The sequence below is a fragment of the Rhinolophus sinicus genome, linkage group LG17, assembly GCF_036562045.2.
Source record: "Rhinolophus sinicus isolate RSC01 linkage group LG17, ASM3656204v1, whole genome shotgun sequence".
Lineage (NCBI taxonomy): Eukaryota > Metazoa > Chordata > Mammalia > Chiroptera > Rhinolophidae > Rhinolophus > Rhinolophus sinicus.
The window spans coordinates 7,953,388-7,977,925 of NC_133766.1; the positions used below are offsets into that span (position 1 = coordinate 7,953,388).

At 46.3% G+C, this 24,538-nt stretch overlaps 1 protein-coding gene across 2 annotated transcripts in view; it reads right to left on the bottom strand.

Moving 5' to 3' along the window:
* ASTN1 (astrotactin 1) overlaps window positions 1-24,538 on the bottom strand; it is a 290,332-nt gene that overhangs the window by 25,541 nt on the left and 240,253 nt on the right. For both annotated transcript variants that reach the window (XM_019728222.2, XM_019728300.2), the window contains exons 17-18: window positions 7,143-7,411; window positions 3,047-3,180 (exon numbers count right to left, since the gene is read on the bottom strand). In XM_019728222.2, the coding sequence (XP_019583781.2) occupies window positions 3,047-3,180; window positions 7,143-7,411 (403 nt within the window). The remainder of the gene's footprint in view (window positions 1-3,046; window positions 3,181-7,142; window positions 7,412-24,538) is intronic.

Here is a 24,538-nt window from a genome sequence, read left to right on the forward strand (position 1 = left end):
AGGCTCAGTTTTAAGGTACTGCCCATAGGGGGTTTACTGTGCTAGAGAAAGTTGGCCACATGTCAAATTATCCTCAGGGTGATATCCTCTGTCTACAAACCCAGGTTCCGATTTCAGGTTCTGCCTTTGCTCTTGGGTTTCTATGAATATCCTGATTTCCTGATTCCAGTCTTGCCTTGCTTTTCCCCATTCATAGTTTCCTCCTTCTGTGCAAATTGTCCATTTTGACCACTCTTTTTGCCTTGCCATCTCATACCTCTTCATACATTGCAGAGACACTCAATAACCATTACTGACATCCACTGGTAGGGATCTCCTAATGGTCCAAGTGGTTTCAATTTGCTGCCTTGCTCTGACTGTATGCGTGTGTCTCAGGTTTCTCACTTGCTTCCAATTCCGTTTCTTCCTAGACCACTGGCTTCTGGGATTTTTCCCAGTTCCCGCTCACTCCAGCCTCCTTCCCTCACATGCATCCTTGACGTTCATCCCCCACCCTTGCTTCCCCTATCGCATGACCACCCATAATCCTGGCTCCTAGCCTCCCTCAGCTCACAGATGCCTGTCACTGGTCCCAGGGATCACTGGGCAAGGTCCCGTGGATGTATGACACCAAAGCAATGTTCAATTTCAATTCCACAAATATTTATTAAGCACCCATTACTTATAAGAATGTGCTTGGTGAGTGCTGAAGCTGCCGCATTGCACTGCCAGCTCCAGCTTTCTTTTATGGCGTGGTCAATAGACAAACGGACAATTATGCATGTGATTATAATAATGTGTGATAAGAACTTTAACAAGAAATCATGGGAGGCTGTGGGAGCAATAGCAAGGAATTCAACTAGTGGGGAAATAATGCAAAACACATGCTCTTGAGTGGCTTACTGTGAAGAAGTGCATAGTTTGCATATGACATGAAAGATGGACTCGACCCAAAACAGTGCGGATATTGACAAATTCATTAATTAGAGTCATATGCAGAGTGCTATTTTGAAGGAAAAGTATTAGGAAGCTTAAGCAAGTAACGGAGCCTTTCTGAGAACTCAGATTCTGTGAAAATATGGACGAAGGCGGGGCTCTACAGAGAAACAGAAGTGCGTATGATTTACACGGACCTATGTAAAACTACAGTGCATTTCTGTCTCCAACTACCAGTAAAAATTCAAGAACCTAAGGGCTGCGGCTGAAGGAAGTGATTCCAGTAACAAGTGAAGTCCCTGATAGATGTCCCTGTTTATGAAAATGCAGCCCCATCTGATCTTTAGCTATGACATTTAGTAAATGCAGGTTTAGAAATGCAATCAGCCCCGGAACATTCATGACTAGATCTTGTATCCGCCTGATAACTGTTTGGTGGCTTCAGTGTTACGTGTCAAAAGTACGTGTCTTAGTTGGTGACTCAGTCTAGAAGCACCCTCTTCGCACAGTGGCTCACTTTCTACCACAAGAAATGGCTTTTACGCATAGTGAGCTTGCTTGTCTTTGGACTGAAGACGTCCAAGTCTTGGCTATGAAGAGCAAGAAGCCAATGGCTGGTGTATCTAAAACTACCCGCATAGAGAAGACCTTAGATAAGAGAAGATGTTAGCTTGTAATGACATTCTACTGTGTTCTGCTCTTTCTCAGTTGTCTTCCTGCTCAGTCCCGGCCCTTTCAATGCCCCCTGCGTGTCCATGTAACAGGCCAGAGGGTGGTGTTCACCGAGACCAGCCTCCCTGTTGTTCCTCTTGCCATCCTGCTCCTGCATCCTCAGTCCTCCAGGTTCCGAGGGTCTAGATACTCATGTCGGGCTCTCTTTGCCTTACCAAGCCATGGGGTCCTGTTCTTCTAGCTTGTCCTACCAGCACTCTTTATTAGACATGGAATCTCTGTGCTTCACGCCAATGGCAGATACCATATTATAGGCTCAAAGGGGTTCCCGCCTTGGGCCCTAGCCCGTCAGGATTTACAAGAGTTCAGCCAGTTCTGTTCAGCGTTCCCCTGAGGGGAGGGACAATGGACATGTTCCTTCTCAGCCATCTTGGTAGCACTCCTCTGTCCACCCCTCAAATGCAGATACCCACTAATGTCCATCCCTGGTCCTCTGCCCTCCCTAGTTGATATTAATTCTGGAGCATCCTTTTTCGGAACTGGGGTTCTGTTTCTTGTTTCTCTGGGTTTGATTTAAATCTTCTTATCGCTAGTGTTTACTTTTCCACAGAGCTGCCAACCATCTTTCCCTCTGACCACTGATATCACTATAGCACTGCCCTACTATAACTCCAAGGCAGGTCCAAACAGAGCTGCCTCAGACTTGCTTGTTTTTTTGATGCTTCTTTTCTTAATTGTGGCTTATTCATCTCCCCAGCCACCCAGGTCATAAGTCTTAAGTCCATTCTCAACTTTTCCTTCCTCCACATGCCCACAGTCAGCCACATAGCCCTGTCAGTTCTGCCCAAAGTCATCTCTCAGTTGTATCCTGTCATTACTATAATGGCTAATGTCATGGCCTCTTAGCCGTGGCTCTGCTTCCGGCTCTACGACCTTGGAAAATTATTCAGTCCATCTGAATCCATCTCCTTGTCTATTACGAGGGTGGGGATAAGAGTACCTGACTTCCCCCACACACAGTGCCTGACATCCAGAGAGTGGGTTGCTGGCTCCGTTAGGGTCTCATGACGGTTCTGACATCCTCCATTGCAACAGCTCTTTTACCCCTCACCTTCTAGCCATTCTATCCTACTTTCTCGACCTTCAAGGAGAAATTCAAGAGGCACCTCCATCACGAAGCCTTCACCATTCCCCAAATTCAGACTTGGTCATTCCCTGCCCCCACTTTCTTTCACTGTCTCCTATAACTTATCAAACTATCCCCTCTCCCCTTACAATGTGTGCCTCTGCCTGCTCTAGAAGACTGTAAGCTCCCTGAAGGCAGGAACCGCATCTTCTTTTTCTTTCTGTTCCCCGGTACCCAGCCTATAGCTTTGTGAAGAGTAGACCCTCTATAATGTGTGTCTGTAGCATCATGTGGAGGCCTGCGTGCAACAGACAGGTGGAGAGGGACGCGTACACGGGCTGTGGGAGAGGCGCACAGGTGGGCAGGCCATCGGCTCCGAAAGCAGTGGAGTCGCAGCGACACCAGTCCTCGATGACATCGCCGGTCCCTGAGCACCACAGAGAGCTCATGGTGGCCTCCTGCAAGAGCTGCAAGACAAGGCAGAGAAAAGAGTGAGTGTCCGGGGGCTCTGCTTGGCCCTAAGTCCCTTCCAGCCAGTAGGCTGTAGGGCCACGTCACCATTTTGTGATCTGAGATTCCTACCCCAGGAGATTGTGTCTGGGAGGCCTGGGCCTCCTAGGACCTCTAGGGCCTGCCTCGTATTAGCATAACAGTTCATCTGGGTGGTTGAGACAGTGGAAGTATCTTACTCCACTTCTCACCTCCCTCCTGTTCCTCCCATCATTCCACACGTGGGGCTCTAGCAACCGCAACCTCTGTACCATACAGTCGGGGCCTACCTTTACCACTCTTCCCTCTGCCCAGAGGCACGTAGCCCTGTCTCAACCGCCCGTCTGTGCTTCCTTTTCTGCCCTCTTCAGCCTGGCCCAGTGTTTCCTCTGCATTCCTTCAGCAGGCCCTGTAGCTCACTGTTTACCCAGGCGACTCTAGCTCTGCCAATCACTGCCATATGACCTTGAGCAAATTATATAAACCCAGCTTCCTCAGTGGTAAATGGGATGAAAATAGTACTGTCCTCATAGTTGTGGTGACGACTAAATAAACTAAGGTATGCCAAAAGGCACAGCATAGTACCTAGGCTATGCACACTTCAGTCACGTATCAATAGTGCACATTAGTCATCAGGAAATGCCAGCAGTTATTATTATCTTTGGATGACAGGGCTGGGTCTCATATGGAAGCCTCTAAATACCACAGAGCCTAGAACAGCTCTTTACATGCAGTGGTTTCACAGTAGAAATTCACGATAAATAAAAGGACAAAAGGATAAAATTAGACCAGTGAGGGAACAGAACTTATGATGGCGCAACTCCCTGGTGACTAAGTAGATCCTGCAGGGACCCCTCAGTGGGGCACTGCTGCCTCAACCCCAGCCCAGGGTGGGCCAAGGGTGGCACCAGCCACAGGGCACATGTGGCCAGGCTGGCCGAGGTCAGAGCTTCCTCTCTGGGGCAACTCAACACCTGTAGCATCGACTTTCCCTATGATTCCCTTCTCTCTGTCCCACTGTCACCACACCTGCACTTAGTTGGTAAATTAGACAAATGAAACAGCTACCCCGGAAAAACTTAGGCCAAAAAATTCAAGGAGAGAGAGGGAAAGAGCGAGAGAAGAAGAGGGAGAGGGATGGAGGGAGGGAGGAAAGGAAGGAAGGAAGGAGGGAGGGGGGGAGAGAGAGAGAGAGAGAGAGAGAGAGAGAGAGAGAGAGAGAGAGAGAGAGAACCGTACAAAAATCAAAATGTCCGAGCCCAAAGCCAGAATCCTACATTTCATTCTTTCAGAACTTAACATGGGCCATTTTAGGTCACAATAGTCGTAATAAGTGTTCATACCCCCTCAGATTGGGACCCTCCACGGAGTGGGGACCAATTGTTGATTATCACTATGCTTTGTGCAGACTTTCAGAATTCACAGGGCCTTTTTAGGTGCTAACACGTTGGTTTGAGCTCCATGATAAACCGCTGTTGTGATTTACAGTGGAGGACACTTAGCGTCAAAGAGGTTAGTTACTTGCTCAGGGTCACAGGCCAGGGAGTGGGGCGGCATCAGAACGCGAGCCCAGCGTGACTGATGGGTCACCTCAGGCTTCTTCCAGCAAGTTCTCTTAATTAACGCTGTGTCCACCAGCTCCCAGCATGAAGCACAGGGCATAGTCAGTTGGGGCCCACTTTATGCTTTTGCCTGATGGAAGCAAATTCAAATCAAAAGATGTATTTAAAAAAAAAAAAAAAAAACACTTGGCAAAAGAGGATAAATTCTAGATGTTTGTGGCCCTTTGGTGATGGAATAGATGTTAGAGAATAGCAATAACAACAACAAAACGTCTGGGAAGCATCCCTGGTCTTCAATTTGGGCAACTTGGTAGAAAACCACGCCATTCACGGGTTTAGGATGGAAGATGAGTTCAGCTTTGCTGGGTTTGAGCTCCCTGGTTAGTTATGTTAAACCCAACTTGTTTCTAGATTGGAATCACAGACGAGACTGAAACATGGCATCGGAGATTATCTAGTCCAACAGAAGGAGAACAATAAGGCCACAAGAGGTTGTAAAACTGGCCCAAAGCTATACCAGCGAGGTAGAGACAAGCGTGCACACAGAGTTATAAATGCCATGACCCCTCTACTTTCTCTTTGCTCCTTCACTCATCTCCATTCTTTGGGAGAAAGGGCAAAATTAGAAGGAGAAGCAGAGGAGCAGAGATAATGGCAGAGACAGGATATGTCTAAGGAGGAAGAGTGAGAAGAAACATAACAGTGACGACTCCTTCTCAGGACACCTTGTCTGTGTGTTTAGAAATGAAAGGGTTCAAAATATAGCCAGAGGGAAGGTCTCTCCAACGCCTCTCTCAAGACCAGTGCAGGGAGTCATGGGAGGGCTGAGTCCGGCAAGTAGGGGATCTTAAAGGCGGCTGCCAAAAACAAAGGTCCTCTGCTTCCTCACAAGGCCCCTGCAGAAAGTGGGGACACCTTGTTCCCGTCCCCCTCCAAGCTCTTCTCTGTTCTGCAGCTTTGCATGCCCTCGCCAAAGGACGCTTCTGGGAGGGAGCTCCCTGACTCTGCCGTTTCCAGGCAAGGGCACAGCAGCTCTTGGGGTGTGAGCCGCAGCAGCCTGGGGTGCTCACAGAAGACGGAAGGGTCGGTCAGGGCAGGGCTGGGCCCTGGGTCACAGCCACTGCAGCTCTGGGTCTCCTTGGTGACACAAGGCCCTCCTTCTCCGCATCCTTGCCAACCCCCCTCCAGTGGTCTCTTCTTTTCCATTCCTCTCTCCGTAGTCACTGCTGTTAGTTTGAAGAGTTTGTAGGCCAAAGGAACAATTTATCTTTCATTCCTGTGAAAAATCTTATTTTCAAACACTCAATGAAATATCTGTGGCAGAGGCGGATAAGGCGAGAAACACACACACACACACACACACACACACACACACACACACACAGGCAAAATCCCTCCTGTTGGATTAGGCACTGCCTATGAAACTGTGACACACCAGGTGTCCCTTAAAAGAGGAAGGAGAAAGCAATTATCACCCCACCTGGAGGGGCACACGCCTCAGGCAGGCAAGCAGCTCACCGCTGTGACTCTAGCATGCCTCGTCGGTCACCTTTGCCTATCGTTTCAGAAGTCCCACACCCTGAGCTTGCGTGTTTTTATTTTTATCATTGTTGTTGGCACTGTGTGTATTTTGAACCACTCTGTTCTTTACGTCCTTCAGGAGACCAGAGGGAGGAAATGAGCTAAATCACTGCCTCGGCCACATTTCTCCAGTTTCTCTTTTGTGGTCCCTTCATGTTCTCCTAGCACCTTTGGAAAGGGAGCGGCAGAAGGACAGGAGGGGTGGGTGGGAGGTGTCACGACTGGCAGCATAATGCAAGGAAGAAAGAGCTGCATGGACATGGCATTTTGTTCGTAGAGGCGGAGTGATGGGCCAAGCCTACCCGCTCCGGGCTAAGGTGGCTGCATCCTTCCCTGTGGGACCGATGCCTGGCAGGCTCCTCCTAGTCTAGCTGCAGCTGGTCCGGGCTTGGGATCAGTTACAGGAGCTGTTCCGCCCTCCACGCCAACAAGGGGAGGCAGCGCTGAGCCTCCTCCCACGGCGTGCCCCCGAGGCTTTCTGAATAATGACTTTGGTGACTGCAAATGCTATGACTCCCTATCTACCTTCTTCCTCCAGCCCTTGTTGCTGGAACACCTGTACAAACGATGAGCTGTGGCTCCTGAGTCATCACCATGGGAGTTGTGAATGCACTGACTTGATTTAACATGCAACCATGCAAATCTAAGCAAATGAGGTGCCTGGATGAGCGAAACAAAAAGGCTCACTGTCCATACTGTCGCATGGAGCTCCACTGCACCCTGTCACCTCCTGAGGCCATTTGCAAACCCTCTGTTGTTGCTGAGCTGCCCCGAGCCCCAAGTCCCAGGCCTCTTACCCTCTGGGTCTGGTTGTTGGTCACCAGCTCATAGATGGGGGCTGCTCTGGTCACCTCCAGCAGAACTGGCTCAGCAGGGGTGTCAGGGCTGGATGTCACGTGACACAAGGGGCAGGATGAGGGGCACCGTCCCCTGCTCTGGCACTCCATTCGGACTCCAGCCGCCATGCGCTTGGTGCCAGACTCTGACAGGCTGGCGATGTATTCTGGGAACGTCAGCACCTTGGGGTCTCTTTCCCGCTCCTCTGACTCGTCAGATGGGGAGTTGCCTGCCACATACAAAATAAAAAGGAACAGTGAGGGAAGCTGAAGAGCAAGGACTCCCCTGACCTCATGGCCTCTGAGTGCTGGAGTCAAATCCTTGAGGTCAGAAAGTGTCACCGAGCGGGTACGTATACGATTCTGTTGGGCCCCTCAATCTGGGGGACCCCATCTCCTAGGAACCCACAGCGTTGGAAATGGCCCTTCCAAACGTGAGAGCGGTCGGTGTGCCTTCTGAGAATCCTCAGCTCCACTCGCCATCTCAGGACGCTGCTGCAGTACCTATGCAGGACTCTGGGCACCACTGATAAGAATGAACAGTAGTAGCAGTGAGCACCCTATGGCTCAGTCCTGCATCCACAAATGGAGGTATCAGTAGCACCTACCTCTAGTGGTGGGTAATGAATAAACCGCAGGATGATTTTAAAGCACATCACACAGTGGCTAGCACGTGCTGAATCACCATCATAATATTAATAGTTTCAGTAAGATTTGCCGAGCCTGTGCTTACTAAGAAAGTGGTATCTGTTCAACCCTTATGCCAGCTCTCTGCATGGAGTTCTATCATTGCACCCATTTTAAAGATGGGAAAAGTGAGGCCAAGAGCCTCAAGGTCACACAGGTAGTATACTGTGAGGTCTGAGATTTGAATCCAGTTCTGATTCCAAAGCCTTCACGTCATAGAGGAAGACCAGGATGTCTCTGCTTCATTATTAATCAACGTATTGAAGATGGGGAGGGAATTCTGACTTTTTCAAAAAGATCTGCACTCCCAAGCCTGAGAGATGGGTCCATATCACCCTTGCTTGATGAGTAACAGGGAGTTGGGGGAGCTCTTGGTTTGGTTTTGGAGACAAACATTAGGAATGCCTCCTAGAAAATAAAAGCGTGTTCCTTATGAAAGAAAGCATTGCTTCATAGTTCTCTTCCAAGCCTTCATAGTTTTCCATTTAACGTACTATTTCTAAAGGAAGATGGAAGTAGAGTCAGCTGACAAAAGGCCGGGTGTTCCTTAAACGCTCCCTGATCCTTTGTAGTCCCAGACATGAAACAATCTTAGCCAGCCCGTGGAAACAATGGGCAGATACAGAGGATCCATTCTGGTTCTCTTGGACACATCAAGAATGTGATGCCTGATGGGCCAGACCTTTGGGGGAACTGGTTGGAAGGATTTGCCAAGTGGTTCCAGACGGTGACTGTGAGATCTGACTCATTGACTTCATAGCAGAGTTCTCTCTTACAGGGTCCAGGAAGCGCTCTGCTAGTTTTGCTCTTGTTTGCTGTGTAACGTGAGGCCTTGCAGCACGGCTGTTTCCCAGATGGGCATCATCATTATGCGGCTGAGGCATTTTCACCCTGCAGCTCCAGGGCCATGGGCCTCCTCCTGTGCGCTAAGGCAAAGGACTTAGTGACTATAAATAGGGAGAGAATTTATTTCACATTTTCATTTTGTTTAATAACGGATCCAGAATGGAGCTCAAGCCCCTTCTAGATTATCAGAGCCCTACATCCCTGCACACACCAAAACCAAGACTAATATTAAATAGGAAGCCCCGGAGCCCACACACCAGCGAGCCCCAGTCACGCCAAGCCACATGTAAATCTTGATTAGACATTCAGACTTACGCAACTCATGGCTGGGTGTATTTGTAAAGTGGCCATGATGTGGAGGGACGCTGCTCACCCAGACCCTGTCAAGTCTCCAGTCTTCTTTAACAGTCTATATGGACTGGGTAGAAATAAGTGGGGGTGGGGTCTCTTAATGTTATTTCTAGAAAAACAGGCCTTCATTCATTGGGAAAGTGAATGAAATTTAAAAAAAAAATCAGTAAAGATAAAGTGCTTCTTTTCAAGATAAGAGTTTTAGAATTTTGCCTTGCAGGCCTTACCAGAGAGCTTGAGGGTCTCTTGGCTGGCCCTCATGCCCCTTACTATCAGATGCATTTCATTATAAACCCACAGGCCTCCTTGAGAATGAATTCAGAGGTTGGAAAAAAGAGTTTCCACGAAATGACCGCTAGATGGCGCTATCGAGTCTAAAATGACGTCTGTGAGAGAAAGAACATGTGCGATAAATTCTGTGATCACTTTAGCATCACCGAAAATAAACTTATGGAAAAGTAACACATAGTTACTTTAAAAAAATCGTGCTGGCACAATTTTCTCAATTAATAAAAAATTAACGAGTAAGACAATTCCATGTGAAACTTATCCTAAGGAGAAAACCATAAAGTGAGAGACACGAGATAATGAAGGGAAAGTAAAACCCATAAGAGGAAATATCCCCTTCCCCCATGTCCTTCACATGAAGTACAATTTACTTCAAGGGGATAATAATATGCCACCAAATTCCTTTTCTCTCACCTTTAATCCCCAAATACCAAGAAACTCCCCCCACCCGCTATATACACATCCACATATATAATAAACCCTGTGGGTTCATTGCTCAGAATGGACAGACCTGACAGGCAAGTGAGGCCACTAGAGGGCACTGCAACCCCAAACAGTCGAGCTGAGTGACAGCCTCCCGCCCTGCAGAGCTCCATCGTTAAGGCTTGTAATTGCTGTAAACATTTGAGGGGCTGCTCCCCTTGCTGTCTCCTGGCTATCACAATTAAAATCAAGACGCGACGACCTCTCCTCCCCAGTGTCCTTCAGCCCTGGACAAGTGCAAGGTTAGGGAGAAGAGAGACGTGGGAACGATGCAAAAGAAGATGGTGGGAGGCCACCAAACTCTTTTTAATTCAGAATCACACTTGTCTTCTCCTGAAAATATCCAGGTCCAGATAAAGTAGGCCCTGCTGGAGGCCAAGACTAACCACCCTTCCGGTCCCCTCATTATACAGGATGGAGCTGTCTAGAGAAGAGCTGGGTTTACAAAGAAGGAATGAGCAGGGAACTCCCGAAAGGCTCTGGCAAAGAACAGAGATGTGTGCAAGAGAGATTTTTCAAGGAGGAAATGCATTTTCCATGTGCAGTTAAAGATAACAATTGGGAAACACTCCTTAAAATGATGGAGTCCGGTGGTGAAAGCCCAGATAAATCTCCCTTTACCCGAAGAGAACACCTTTAACCATCATGTCTGTGGCGAGTGAGAGAGTAGTTCAAATCCTAAAAGCTTCAGGAAGGTCTGATCTTTGACACTTGCTTTTAACACCCCCTCAGTGCTGGAGTGGGCACAGAGAGGAATGTGTGTGGAGAGTCCCAGGGAGGAGACGTGCCTTATTTCCTTATGGTTCAATGTCTCCCCACTTCCACTGCCCACTCCAATGACTCTCCTTTCCACCCTCTAGATCCTGGGTAGAAATACTCTAGTAATTTGAGACACTATATCGTCTTTTCATAAAATTAATATTCCATTTCAACAAGGACACAGTCTCTGGACATAAGAAATAAGCCACAATTAAGGTCTTAAAAGATTACAGTTGACATAGATGCCTTCTGATCAAGAATGCCTGGCTGTGGCCTCCTCTCACCCTTATTTGCAGAATTCACCCCGTTGCTCTCAGGGGTGGTTGTGGAGTTCAGCCGTGACACTTAACTTTCTTACAAGTAGAGGAACAGCCAACCTGGAATGTAGTTAACAACCCCAAAACTGCAAAGCATTTTGCAAATACAGTTTGCTATAAATAAATGCCATTTGCTTGAGGCTAAATCTGTATCCTACAGCACAGAGTGGATGAATTTCCCCAATAGAATATCGTGGTAGGAGAATATTGGCCTCCTCGATGTTCAGAATCTCACTGTGGACGTGCCCATGGCCTTGGGCATGTACATACTGACCCACCGAGACTCACTCGGGAGCATATGCGGATGACAAAAGTGACTGAGCCATCCTCACGCAGGGTCTGCTCTGCCAGTGGGAACTGACAGGTCCTGAAGGTGAATTCGTTGTTATGAAGTAAATTGGTACAATTCCTGTAGGATTCTGGGATTGCTTTAAGAATCTTTCTCCTGAGTTAGTGCCCAAGGCAATGGGATGCTAATGACATCACAGCTAGAACTACAGAGGTAATTCATTAGGCAGCAAAAAAATGAAACGCAAGCTAATCAGGTCCCGGCTTTTGGCAATAGCTTCAGATCCACAGAAAGGAAGCTTGACATGGGGCGAAGGAAGCATGACCACAGCACACTGAGCCCAGAAGTCTACCAACACCCTGCACTCCAGGTCCCCACCCGTCCTCACCCCATTCTTCTCCTGTTCACAGCAGATGTTCTGAGTTATCTGAACTCACATTTCTGTCTATGCACCCATGCTCACAGCCTGTCTTTGCACAGAGAGGTTCAGGTCACTCTGGATGCAGTTCAACTGAATTGCTAGACCTGCCATGGGACACACTCTCTGAGCCCTGAGCAAAACACTATATGGTGGGGGCGGACGGGTGGCTCCGTTGGTTAGAGCGGGAGCTCTGGGCAAAGGGGCTGCTGGTTCGATTCCCACATGGGCCAGCGAGCTGTGCCCTCTGCAACTAGAATGAAGTCAATGAGCTGCCGCTGAGCTCCCGGATGGCTCAGTTGGTTGGAGCATGTCCTCTCAACCACAAGGTTGCTGGTTCGACTTCCACAAGGGATGGTGGGCTGCGCCCCCTGCAACTAACAATGGCAACTGGACCTGCAGCTGAGCTGTGCCCTCCACAACTAAGACTGAAAGGACAACAACTTGACTTGGATGGAGCTGATGAGTCCTGGGAAAAACACACTATTGTTCCCCAATAAAAAGTCCTGGAAATACACACTGTTCCCCCAATAAAGTCCTGTTCCCCTGCTCCAATAAAATCTTAAAAACAACAACAACAACAACACAATATGGTGGATTAATAATCAGAGAAAAGAGGATCTGGCATAAACTGGCTACTTCTGTCTATATCTCTGTGTAACATGAGTGTCCTGGGGTCAGAGACTGTGTCTCCCTCATTTAGACACTCCTTTGCCTAGTATAGGTGTATATATCCCTATCTCTATCTATCTATCTGTCTGTCTATCTATCTATCATCATCTATCTACCTACCTATCCCTTATCTATATATATCTATCATCTATCATCTATTTGTCTATATCCATAGATAATCTATATCTATATCTATACCTATCTACCTACCTAATCTACCATCCATCTATATCTCTTTATCTGTGAGGATCTATCATCTAGCTATCCACGGATATAATTTTTGGGGGGAGTGGTAAAGAGGAAGTGAGTATATTAAATCATGACCATAGATTTAAATTTTATTTAAAAAGTAAAACCTAAAGAATCAAACCAAGATGATTACTAGGATTAGTGGGGTGATCATATTGTAAGGTATAAAAATATCAAATCACTATATTGTACACCTGAAACTAATGTAACCAATATAATATTGCCTACCAACTATACTTGAATTAAAAAAGGAAGCTCAAAAGAGTTGGTAAAATTTAAGTGCAATGGTTTTTCCCTAATAATTCATCCATCTATCAGCTCCGGTTTAATTGTGTATTATGGTTACCGCTTCCAAATACTCTTATTTTAATGTTATTAAAGTGTACAGTATCATTTTAACAAAAAAGAATAAAACCGAAACATGGGTAAATCGTCTCTAGCCCCTCACTAAAGTATCAAACAATCAACTAGAAAGCACAAAGCCTTATTCTGATGACAACCAAGTACATATCTCTGGCCGAGACCTGTTCCCCAAGTGTAACAGAACCTTCATATGCTTGCTCGGAAATGCACTTGAACTTGAACAGGCACCTCACACTCAAAGGGTAGTCGTCCCTGCCTCCATCCTCTCCCCAGCACCGGTCCTCCTCTTGCAGCAAATGACACCAACTTCCCAGCTGATGGAGCCCGGAAGCCTGGCTCCCTGGTGGGTTCCGTCCTGCTGTCGCATTCCATCACCCAGGCTACTTAAAGCGACATCATTTATCTCCCCACACCGCCCACTTCTCTGCTTGCCCGCTGCTGCCCCAGGGCAATGTAGTTTCAAGTGCGAGGTCTGAGTCAGGCTGCTGGTGTGATTTCTGACCTTACCACTTGCTAGCTGTGTAATTTAAGGTGAGTTTCGTAACCTTTCTGGGCCTGGGCTGTCTCGTACATAAAATGCGAGATCATAACGGAACTGAATTCGTAAGGCTGTGGTAAGATGCACTGGTATCATCCAGGAGGATAGTTGAACAGCGTCTGGGACCTAGTGAGTGTGCTCTAAATGAAATTATTCTTACAATACCTGTCTACTTCCCTGCCCCGTCCACTAGCCATACCATATCAAATGGTGGGCTCCTTGAGGGGCAAAATTATGTCTTGTGCCTCCATATAATATCCTACAGTGCCTAACATGTAGCATAACTAATGCACTGAACAATTCATCAAGCAAATATTTACTGAATGCCTACAAGTATTTGTTGAATTAATAAATCATTTATAATGACTTGTATACAAAGTGATGGCTCTGTATTCTGTAGGTACTAACTGGATAGGCCGGTTTTAAATTCCTTTCTTGCCTCGCTGTCCTGGTTCTTTCAAGATTTTAAGAAGAGGGACATCAATCCAGAGTGAGCCCCAGTACTTTCAGATATAAGTGGGAATTGGTTGGAGATAGTCTAGTTGCAAAGATTGAAGGAAATACTGCCAAAGTACATTTTGCAAATTTTCTAAAACATACCCATGCATCTCAAAGGTCATTACTGTGCAGTGGGTAATGAACTGCCTTGAGATTTAAGGATTTGAGCTTGAGAAAAGGCTCTTCAGCTCTGGTTCTGAAGAGCAGGCTGTGAGTGGTTCTCTTGGGGCTAGAAAATGTAGGGAAGGTTATAGCCACTAATGTCACAAAGTGTCAAAAAGCATGACTGGTGTCCTGGGCCCGTGAGTCCATGGGTACTAAATAGTAGCTGAGGTGGAAGGTGCATCACAGTGGGGGGTCTAGGCAGCTTTGGGAGAGGGGTGATGGAATTGTATTGGGATTCAGAATTCCATGTCACCAGCAAAAAGGCAATGGTGGAGAGAGAGAGAGAGAGAGAGAGAGAGAGAGAGAGAGAGGCATTCTCTACCCAGAATGGCTATAAGGATGAATGGAAAAACCTGCGTCTTTTGCAGTTTTCCTATTTGGCTTTGTCTCAGCCTACACACAGGAGCCCATCCACATTTCCAGACTCACACTCATCACTCCCCATCAGCACACAGGAAACACAGCTTTCTTTTGGGATTAAATACTGGAAAACCATTAGTTTCACAGCAGTTCAACATGTTCAGGAAAAGTCTCAACTCAAAAAAATTTATATTCTTGTCCTTTCCTACCTATGAATTCACATTTGAAAAAAAAAAAAAAAATCCTTGTCAGGATATAGCCTTTACTTTTTGTTCTAAAATGAAAGTCACTGCACACTTCAGATCTGGCTCTTTGGTGTTTCTTCAGGAAGTTTCTGGAAATAGCAGATGGTCTTTGTTACAAGCATGAGCAGCATCGCTGGGTGTGGTGAGGTCCAGTGTAATAATTAGCCGTCTTCTGGAAAATTGAATTTTTTGTTTAATTGATACTTAGCCAGCAAATGCTTACTTTTCCTCCAATCCTTGTTGACATTTTTCTTCTCTAAAAATGCAGTTTTCTGATTTTCTGCCTGCCTCATGAAGCATTGCCTACCAAACAGAATTAAACTTTTCCGCAAGGTGCCTCAGGTGGTGATTTTGTCCATCAGTTAGGACTATGCAGATTTGGAAGCTGTAGGAGACAGAAATAAAATGCTATCTCCACCCCAAATGGCTTTTTAAAAAGTGATCAATAATATATAAGGTTCCATTTTTCTCAAGATTTCTCCTCTTCATGGGCATGTTGTCAAACAAATAACTGTCTGGTTGAAGTCCCTGGCTAATTAGGTTCATGGTAAATTAAAAGTTTTGGCGTAGGTGCAGTGCTTTGTCTGTCCCCAAGGTTCTTAGTCAGATTTGGCGTGGGAACAGTTAATTTCAAGACAAATTAACTGAACTCGCCGAAGCCTCCATCATCCTCTTTTTGGTAATGGTGACATTCCATTTGGGATGAGAGGTTGAGTCCAAGAAATAGGGTAGCAGCATCTACCAAGAGACTAATAACACAAAGAGACCTTGCTGAGCTGTGACCCCAGCAGCACCCCCCTTTTTAATCTTAAACTTAATGTGGGGAAGAAACAATGAAGATAGCTCAGCGATGCAACCACCACTTGGAGATTCATCTCTGCACAGCCTGAGCATCTCAAGAGGAACAAAAACAAAACCCAGGGATAACTGAGAAGCCCTAATGCTTATACTTCAAAAATGAACCCCTCTCATCAGCTGGACTGTGAGTCCCGGTGGGCAAGAAGCCGCCTTCTGTCTTGCAGGATTCTCGTGGCTCTCATGCAATGACACGCTCTTGGTAAGCGTTCAACAAATGCATAGGGATGGAGAGAAGCAAAGGGATTTTAGCTCTTTCTAGTCTCTGATTGCCTGCAGCTCCTCTGGTGACAGCCCAAAGCCTCGTCAGGGTTCACCATAAAAGCCAGGCCAGGAAACCTGAGCTGGCTCAGAGGAAGTGTCAAGAAGCGTTCACTAAATACACACTGTGGTAGACTGGACTCATACCATCGTTCTCCTCACACACCCAGAAAATATCTGCCTGTCCTCCCTGCTTTCCATCCTCCCTGTGTATTTATTGAGCATCTGTCATGCGGGGTCTCTGGTCCTGCTCCCAACATAAGAACGCAGGATATGGTGAGGCCAAAAAGGAACACCAACAGCGCCATAGATAGGGGAGTCATACTACTATATTCTCGCTGGTGGCCGGGCGAGACACACAAAGTAGGATCCACACGATCTGCAATCCGCCATCCACTTTTCTGCCTGCTAACCAACCAACTAACCAACGCAGGCACTGCAATTACATCAGTGGCTAATGTCTAACTGGTTACAGCTGATGGCCAACCAGTCACAGCTGATGGCTGTCTACTACCCGAGCCAGCACCTGTCCACGTGAGGCCACGAGCCTGGAAACTGCTCTCTGGGACTCTGTCCCCACAGCATCACTCTGCTCCGGTCATCCCTTGTAGAAGTAATTCCACTGGTCCTTCATGCCCATGTCCACAAGACCATTTAACACACTTGTATCACACTGAGCTGGCTTGATGTCTGCCTGCTCCACCTGCCTTCAGGTGGGGACTTACTAATCCGTTAGTCCCCAGAGCACGGCACCTGGTACTCTGTAGGCACGTCCTCAGTTTGGGCTGAATAGTAATACATTTGTGCATGCATTTTCTTAACACCCACCGTTTGTAACGTTTATACGATTGCGATGTTTCCTTTGCCTCTGACAGTACCATTTCTTTAGTCACTAAATGTCTTTCATGCCACTGAGTGGCTCACCAAGGGTTTTGTTCTTATCAAGTCTCTCCCTCTTAGTTTCCTAGGGCTGCCATAAAAAATTACCCACTGAGTGGCTTAAAACAATTTACCCCTCTAGTTTTGCAGGCGACAAGTCTGAAATCAAGGTGCTGGCAGTGCCGTGCTGCCTCTGAAGGCTCTGGGGAGGCTCCTTCCCGGCCTCTTCCAGCTTTTGGTGGCACCCAGCATTCCTTCGCGTTCCCTGGCTTGTAGCCACTTCACTCCAATCTCGAGCTCAGTTGTTACAGGGACTTCTTCCCTGTGTGTGTCTGTGTTCAAATCCCTCCCCTTTCTCTTATTAAGACACCAGTCAATGGGTTTAGGGCTCACCCTAAGCCAGTCTGACCTCATCTTAATTACCTCTGCAAAGACCCATTTCCAAATAAGGTCACATTCTAAGGTTCCAGGTGGGCATAGATTTTGAGGGAACTCTATCCAACCCACTGCAGTATCCATAGACTATAAACATGATGGCATTGACTGGTGAGCCCTCCCTGAGCCACAGCAGGTGACGACTCGTTTACTGGCCATTTGGGAGCTGCTGTCCATCCCCTCCCTGGCCTTCCTCCCTGGGCACAGGGGCAACAGGAAGAGGGAAGACATTTCTGGCTCCATCAGCATCCTAAGGCCCAGTAGCAGCTGTGTGTGGCCTCTTGTCCACATCAAAATAAACCTGACATAGCGATTCAGAGTCACAGGCCTCCAGGAGTGCAAAGCTGCGCTGGATTATCCCCGTGGATTCGCCACAGACAGAGCGGCATGGAGAGAGGGAGCGGGGAGAGGACACAAGGCTGAGAGAGAGGTGAAAATACGGAACACCTGCAGGCTTGCTCTAGCTTTTCAAATCTCCATTAGCAGAAAGACCACGTGAATGAGTGGGCACGCTCGGCAGGCCACCTGAAAGAGCCTCCTACGCACGTGTCTGCAAATTAAGGCTGTTTTCTGGTCTGGTCTTGGTTTTCCTGTCTCGGAGGCTGAGCTGAGAAGCCAAGTGGGTACCCCCAGACCTTTCAGGGACAGGTGCTTCTTCCTCCCCAAGAAGGAGCAGGGAAAACTCAGGGGAGTAACCCAGAGAAACCAGCACCATCTTCGGCCTCTGCTAAGGGTGAGGGCTCCACTGGTGTCCTCTCTGAGCTTCTGCCCCATCCCAAGTACTATTAAGGCTTTCCTCTATTTCCCATATAGCATAACTTCTCCACTAGGGGGCGCCCATGAGTCCCTTTAGCTTTGCCAGAACCATCAGCTCAGCAACATTCTCTTTCTGACTCCATCTTCTCCTTTAAATGCTCCAGCTTCTGCCTAGTCACCTCTTTCTGGTTTCAAACATAGAGGACAGGAGCATAGTCTAGGGAAACCCCTGGTCAGTTCTGAAATGGGTAAAACTGACACATGACCATTACTTGCCTTGGGTCCACATTACAAAACCTGAGCTGCACCCCGTATGTACAGTGTGTGGGGGATGGGAGGGGGGATATGCTAACTTTAGTTACACGCAGGTGGGAGTCTCTGGGGGCTTATGTGGCTCCACAGTCGGTGAGTCAATGTCTTCCTGACAAGCTGCAAAGGCTGGCTGATAAATATTTTTCACTACCAAACAATCCAGAAATTTTCAATAAAAATATTATTCAATAATAATACTACTCGAACCAGCAAGGGAATGTTGTAACATCTCCATTTTCCTCTCGATGCTCATCTAGCTTCTGTATTTCAAATGAATTTGGATGTTAAATCCTTTTGCTGTCCTGACCAATTTAGTCTGCAAATTAACTATATATGACAGCATTTAAAGTCTGTTACCATTTAGCTTTGCCTCACTGAAATTTATGCTGCTTTCCTGCCCGTTGGAGCCACCAGCTCAAATAGATTGTGGCTCCTGGTGGCAATTTTGGATTCTGCACAAGTCCCAAGTCTCTTGGTCCTCATCTCTTGAGTTTAAAATGCGCTGAGTGGACCGGGCTCTTTTCACCTCTCAGTGACCTATGCCTGGCCTCTGTTCTCAGACTCTGGTCTCTGCAGCTGCCTGTCCAACCTTAATGCAACTTCCATTATGAGATGTGGTTTCACCCAGAGCTGCAACCCACACTGATTTGTGAGGGAGACTCAGTGGCTCAGCCTGGTTCCAATACCATTTGTGAAGGATGGAAATAGCGGGCAGCGTGGGAAAGCAAAGGGTACAAGACATAGAGGACGGCAATGAGTGGAGCACAGCTGCCAAGCCTACGGATATATCTCAGACGGTATGAAGAGACTGTGGTGACCATGGTGATGGAGAGAAACAGTGCAGTGTCAAGCCACAAAGCATGAGTTGGTTCAGCTCTTGGTGACCCAAATGGAGAGAAACTAACAAACGGGAAGGTAGTCAGGATTCCTGGGCACCTGGAGAAAGTATCATCTGAACAATGGCCAAAGAAATTGGGGGAGCTAAGATGGATACAAGGGGACTTGGAAGCAGGCTTAGCAGCTTTCTCTTTAAATATTGGAAGGGCTGTCACACAGAAGTGGGACCACATGAGTTGTATATACATCTGAGGGCAGAATTAAGATTCAAGGGGGAAATGATGAGGGGGGTGAGTTTATTGAACAGCAAATTTTCATCAAGTGCCTACTATGTGTCAGGTACACTACTCAGTACTAATATACACAGATTAGGAAAAAAAGCCCATTTTCCAGCCTGCACAGTGGGGGCAATGGATAGAAAAGTAGACAATGATAAAGAATGATAGCAGCGGCCTCGGAGAGCGGCGTGGGCATAATCAGGAGAAAGCTTTGCTATCTACTCTGGAGGGTGGGGAGAGGCTAAAGCGAGACTCTTGATTCCTTTAGGGACAACTTCTATAGTAATTTATAGCCGGTACAAAGCAGGATGGGCAGTCTTGGAGACGGTAGCGCTGCGCTAGCAGAAGTGCTCATGTGAAAGCCAGACAACCACTCGTTAGCAACGTCATAGCACTGGGAGCATTTCAGCAGACTGGGTTCTAAGTCCCTTTTAACAGCCAAGTGTTAAACTTCTTTTATTCTGTGACCTGACCTTCGTATATTTCCCTCAATCAGGGGGGTGGGGCTGGGGACCTGCATTTTATCAGGTACATCAAAGGATTCTGACACATGCGGCCTTCTGATAACATGTCTGGGATGCACCGCCCTCGACAAGATCAGTTCATGTTATAAATCCTGTCAGAATACTTTTCAAACATTCTACAAGTAAGCACAATATGCAAAAGAGATAAAAGTGGGGAAAAGACTCCTTAGGCATTTAACATCATTACTGTTTGGTAAAAATAAGCAACTCTATTATTTATGGAGCCATTCCAGCATCTACTCAGCTCCAGGGCACAAGCAGCCTCATTTGAAACTGCTGATTTCAACTGTGGTAACATTGGCCTAAGCTGTTCCAGAAGTAACCCAGCATATTCCCCAGCCACATGACCACATGCTCGCCCTGAGTAGGGCATTGCCACAAGCAGTAGAGTGTATCCCTGGCCACCTACAGTCATTCGCTCCCTGGATTTTGCTAGACAAAAAGCACTATGTGGTCAGTCCTACTTTAGGTGGCCATAAGGAAAGTCAGGAAACTTTGATACACGTGACTAAGAACAGATCTACTCGATTATGCAAGTTTGTCTCACAAAGAAAGGACTTTGGGGAGAAGTAAGAGAAGGCGGTGATATCCATGCAGACAGCTCCATCAGGGAGGGGCAGATGGAGAAGCCAGATCTAATGCTCTCGCCCAGACACTGATTATAAAGGTGTGTGTGCACTAATAGATTGCATCATTGACTCATCTCATTCAAATGCCATAAAGAAAACTTTACCATTACACCCAATCACGATGGCGTTGTGATTTTACATCGCTTCCCTGCATTCTTGTAACAGGAGTGGATATTCGAGTAATCATAAATGTTAAAATGACATAACTGCATGACCGCTGCATCGGCCCCCGCCAAGGGAGGAGGCTGTTATCCATGTAGCCGTTCTGATAACCAATAAGGATGGCCTGGTGCCAAGGTCTCTTCTAATATCTCTCTCGCGAACACGCATGGTTTGTTTTGTAAGTAAGAACTAAACTTGTAGGCTTTGGCTCGCAGGAACTTATGTAACCTGCCAAGGGTGCCGTGAGGTCAGTTCCTACATAGTAACAGAATTAGAAATCCCCACATTGCAGGGAAAAAAAACTAGGATTGAGGAAGGGCTCCCCTCCTTGCCCCCCACAATGAAGCTGAGGCGGCCATGACTAAGTCCAGACCTCTGATAGCGCAGTCTGTCTGATTCCTGAGGCAGCAGGAGGGCAGAGCCAGACTGGCTGACCCACTGGCTTCATTCCTGGAGCCACCAGGTCCCTGATGGCTCCATGAGACAAAGTCACAGGATGGGACCACGGGAAGAGAATGATGACGTCAAATTCATCATCAATCGTGACAATGTGCTTCCGTGTACAGTTGTGAAGCACGATACCAATCAAAAGACGTGGCTGGGCTGCCTCACGGTGGCCTCTCAGGCATCCTGATTGATGCCAGCATTCTTGTTCAGAGTGACAAGATTTCTGTGGTCCTAACGGGACCCTTGAAGCTGGCAACCAACCTCTCTGGGAATTGAATAATCTTTTAATTCATGTTAGGGGGGAAATGGGCGGAAAACATGCTGTGGACCGTGCTGAACTTTAACCACCTCAAATCAAAACTCGACACCAGTGGAATACGATGAAATGTTGATCCCACAAGCCAACCTTTCTCATTGCAAAATATTTCTCCCTGAAATGCAATGATACTTGGATGGTACTTGCATGGGGTGCAGGGGATATAAATGGCAGCTTTTAAGGACCTCCATCCCATGTCCTAAATAACTATATATAATTCTTAGGTGTTAGTACTAAGAGGGTGCTAGGATTTCTAGATTCTTTTTTATTTTCACAGAGAAGAGAAAAAGCAAACCTTTCTTTGGTATCAGCAAGACCCCAGGGGTATGATTCCTGGATATCATCAATCCGGAATCAAAAACCCACAGAGAAATACAGAAAATAAGCCATTTCGGATATATGAAATCATGAATTCTGTTTCCAAAGTTTGAAGTTCCAGGATCTTGTAGTTACTCATCATGCCTACAGCAACAAGTCTATCAGAGGATAAGCCAGATGGTATTTTTAGTCTAGTGTCAAACAAATAATGGCACATGAAGGAATGAATGTCTGCCCCCGTGTGCATGGGTGCACATAGACGTATATAGACACACACACACACACACACACACACCCCAACAAAATAAAACCTGCCCCCGCAATACTAGAAACTTAAATGGTGTCAAGAAAGCCGAGAGAACAGGACCCTTTTAAAATGGTTGACAAGAAAATTTATTGTCCGTATTTCCAAATCCTTGAGGCACATCTAATTTTGTACTTTCAGAAACAGTAGAAAGTGAATAGTGTCGACAAATAACCGATGTGGAAATAGTGTGTGAATAGTGGTAAGTACTCATCTCAAGGCTGTTACCATTATTATTAGGTGTTTTTTCGTGTTGTTGTTGCTGTTTTGAAGTGCAAATCTTTGTAGACCCTTCTTAGGCTTTTGTCTTCTAGCCTCCCAGGACCTTCTTTCCATCAAAAAGTTGGTTGACATCAGGCAAAAGTCAGAAGACCCAAACTGGAACTCAATTCAATTTGACAGAGCAAATACTAAGTTATTGAATGTCTATTTACAAGGTGCTATGTAGGTCTTCTGAGCATACCGAAATGAATTATGTGTAATCCCTACATTCAAAGGATATATTACTTTGTGGAGGAGACAAGGCAGACAGACAGAATTTAAGTACCTTTAAAAAAAAAAAAGGATGAAATAAGGACCAGAAGGTATCAGGATGGTTAGACCAGAACAGGCTTCACTGAGGACGGAGCCATTGAATTAGCCCTCGGGGACGAAAGCATCCTTAATTACAAGAGCCACCATTTATGGCAACCTCGTTCTGCAAAGCCCCAGATAGTAAATATTTTAGGATTTGCAGGCAACGCTATTTCTGTAGCAACTATTGGCCTCTGCCTTTGTTGTGAGAAAGTAGCCATAGACAACACATACACAAATGGGTTTGGCTGTTCTAACGAAATGTCATTTATGGATACTGACATTTAAATTTTATATTTTCATCATTATGTAAAACGTTATTTTCCTTTTTTTTTTTTTTTAAATTTTTTCCCCCAATCATTTAAAGAGGCAGAAACCATTTTTAGCTTTTGGGCCTTAACAAACCCAGGCCAGATGTCCCTGGGGTTCATAGTGGCTGACCCCTGTTCTATTATTGAGTTCTCACTATAAATACAATGCTTTATTATACCTGATGTCATTGAATTCTGACACCTTGCTCTGTTAGACAAATATTATCATTTCCACTTTCTAGATATACAAAGTGGAGCCTGGAAAACTTAGGTCACACAGATTTCAACGATCTTGCTTTTAACCATTAGGCCACACTATTTCTCAGTAACACTGAGGAACTCCTGGGATTGGTGGCATGAATAGGTTTTCTTTGGCCAGAGGCATTTAAACATCTAAAAATACTTTTAAGAATATGAGGTTTGCTATCATGGCATGCTCAGGGTAAACTCATATGAGATCTCTGTTATCACAACGTTCTCTCTTTTCATAAGTCACGCAGGGGATGGATATAAGGTTTAATAACTTCTCCTTTCCTGAATTTAATATTCTCCCACACTTGAAGGAAAAAAAACAGTCTTCTAGCGTTTGTTCCAACCTCTCCCCCTTCCTCCCGCCATGGTTGCCCAGAGCCCACACGGACGGTCTTGCTGACCCCTCCAGGTAACGGGTATACTTGGAGACATAATTCTTTGAAAGTCGCTCACTTCTCTCTTTCCTTTTGTTCTCACCATTGAGCAACAATTCTCTCTTACATGGCTTCTCTACTGTCTCTTTGTGTAAACGCTCTTTTACCTGCTAAAGAAGACAGCGGGAAAGGGGAAGGTGCGATGATCTCTCATTGCCTGTGAAGGTTACATCAGGTGGTGGTCTGGATCCTTCTTTGATCACGTTCTTTCTCGGAACAGAGCTAAAGTATCGGTTACACTGTCTGCAGAGTTTTCCCCAAATGTAGGTTCACACTGGGCTGTTGGCTTCCAGTGTGACCCTACATTTGGGAAAAACTGACAGTGACAGATTCATCAGTCGATATACGTCTGGTAGAGACCTGCTGTGTGCCCTGCATGGCGCTAGGTACTGTGGGGGGCTCTAAAGTAGGATGTTGACCTCAAAAAATGTGTAATCTATTTGGGATAGCAAGATAACAAACATAATATAACAGTAATAATAATAATAATAATAATAATAATGGCAGCTGTTCTTTATTAGACATCTTGGCACTCTACTAAACACTTTGCATATATTCTTGTCAAGTAAAGGACAAAGTGGGACTTAGTAAGGAGCACTGTATTCAAAAAGATTATTGTCAGGCAGGTACAGGAGGGGAAGGAGATATGGGGAGGGAGACTATTACAATTGGGAGAACGCTCTGATAAGGTCTGCAAGCATCTCGCGAGTTAGGCAAAAATAGTTTTTCTTTTTCAGACAGAAGCAAGCAAAGCTAGAGAAAGAACCAGGTGTGGGGAAGTGGGGTGAGGCCAGCGTGTTCTCAGGAGGGGCTGGATACTGGCTCAGACTGAAGGTGAGCCAATGTTCAGGGACCTGGAGGAGGGAGAGAAGCTAAATGCAAGTTTGATGAACGAGCTTTTTGTTCTGATCCCTCGGTGGGGACAAACAGTTCAGCTAATTATGTA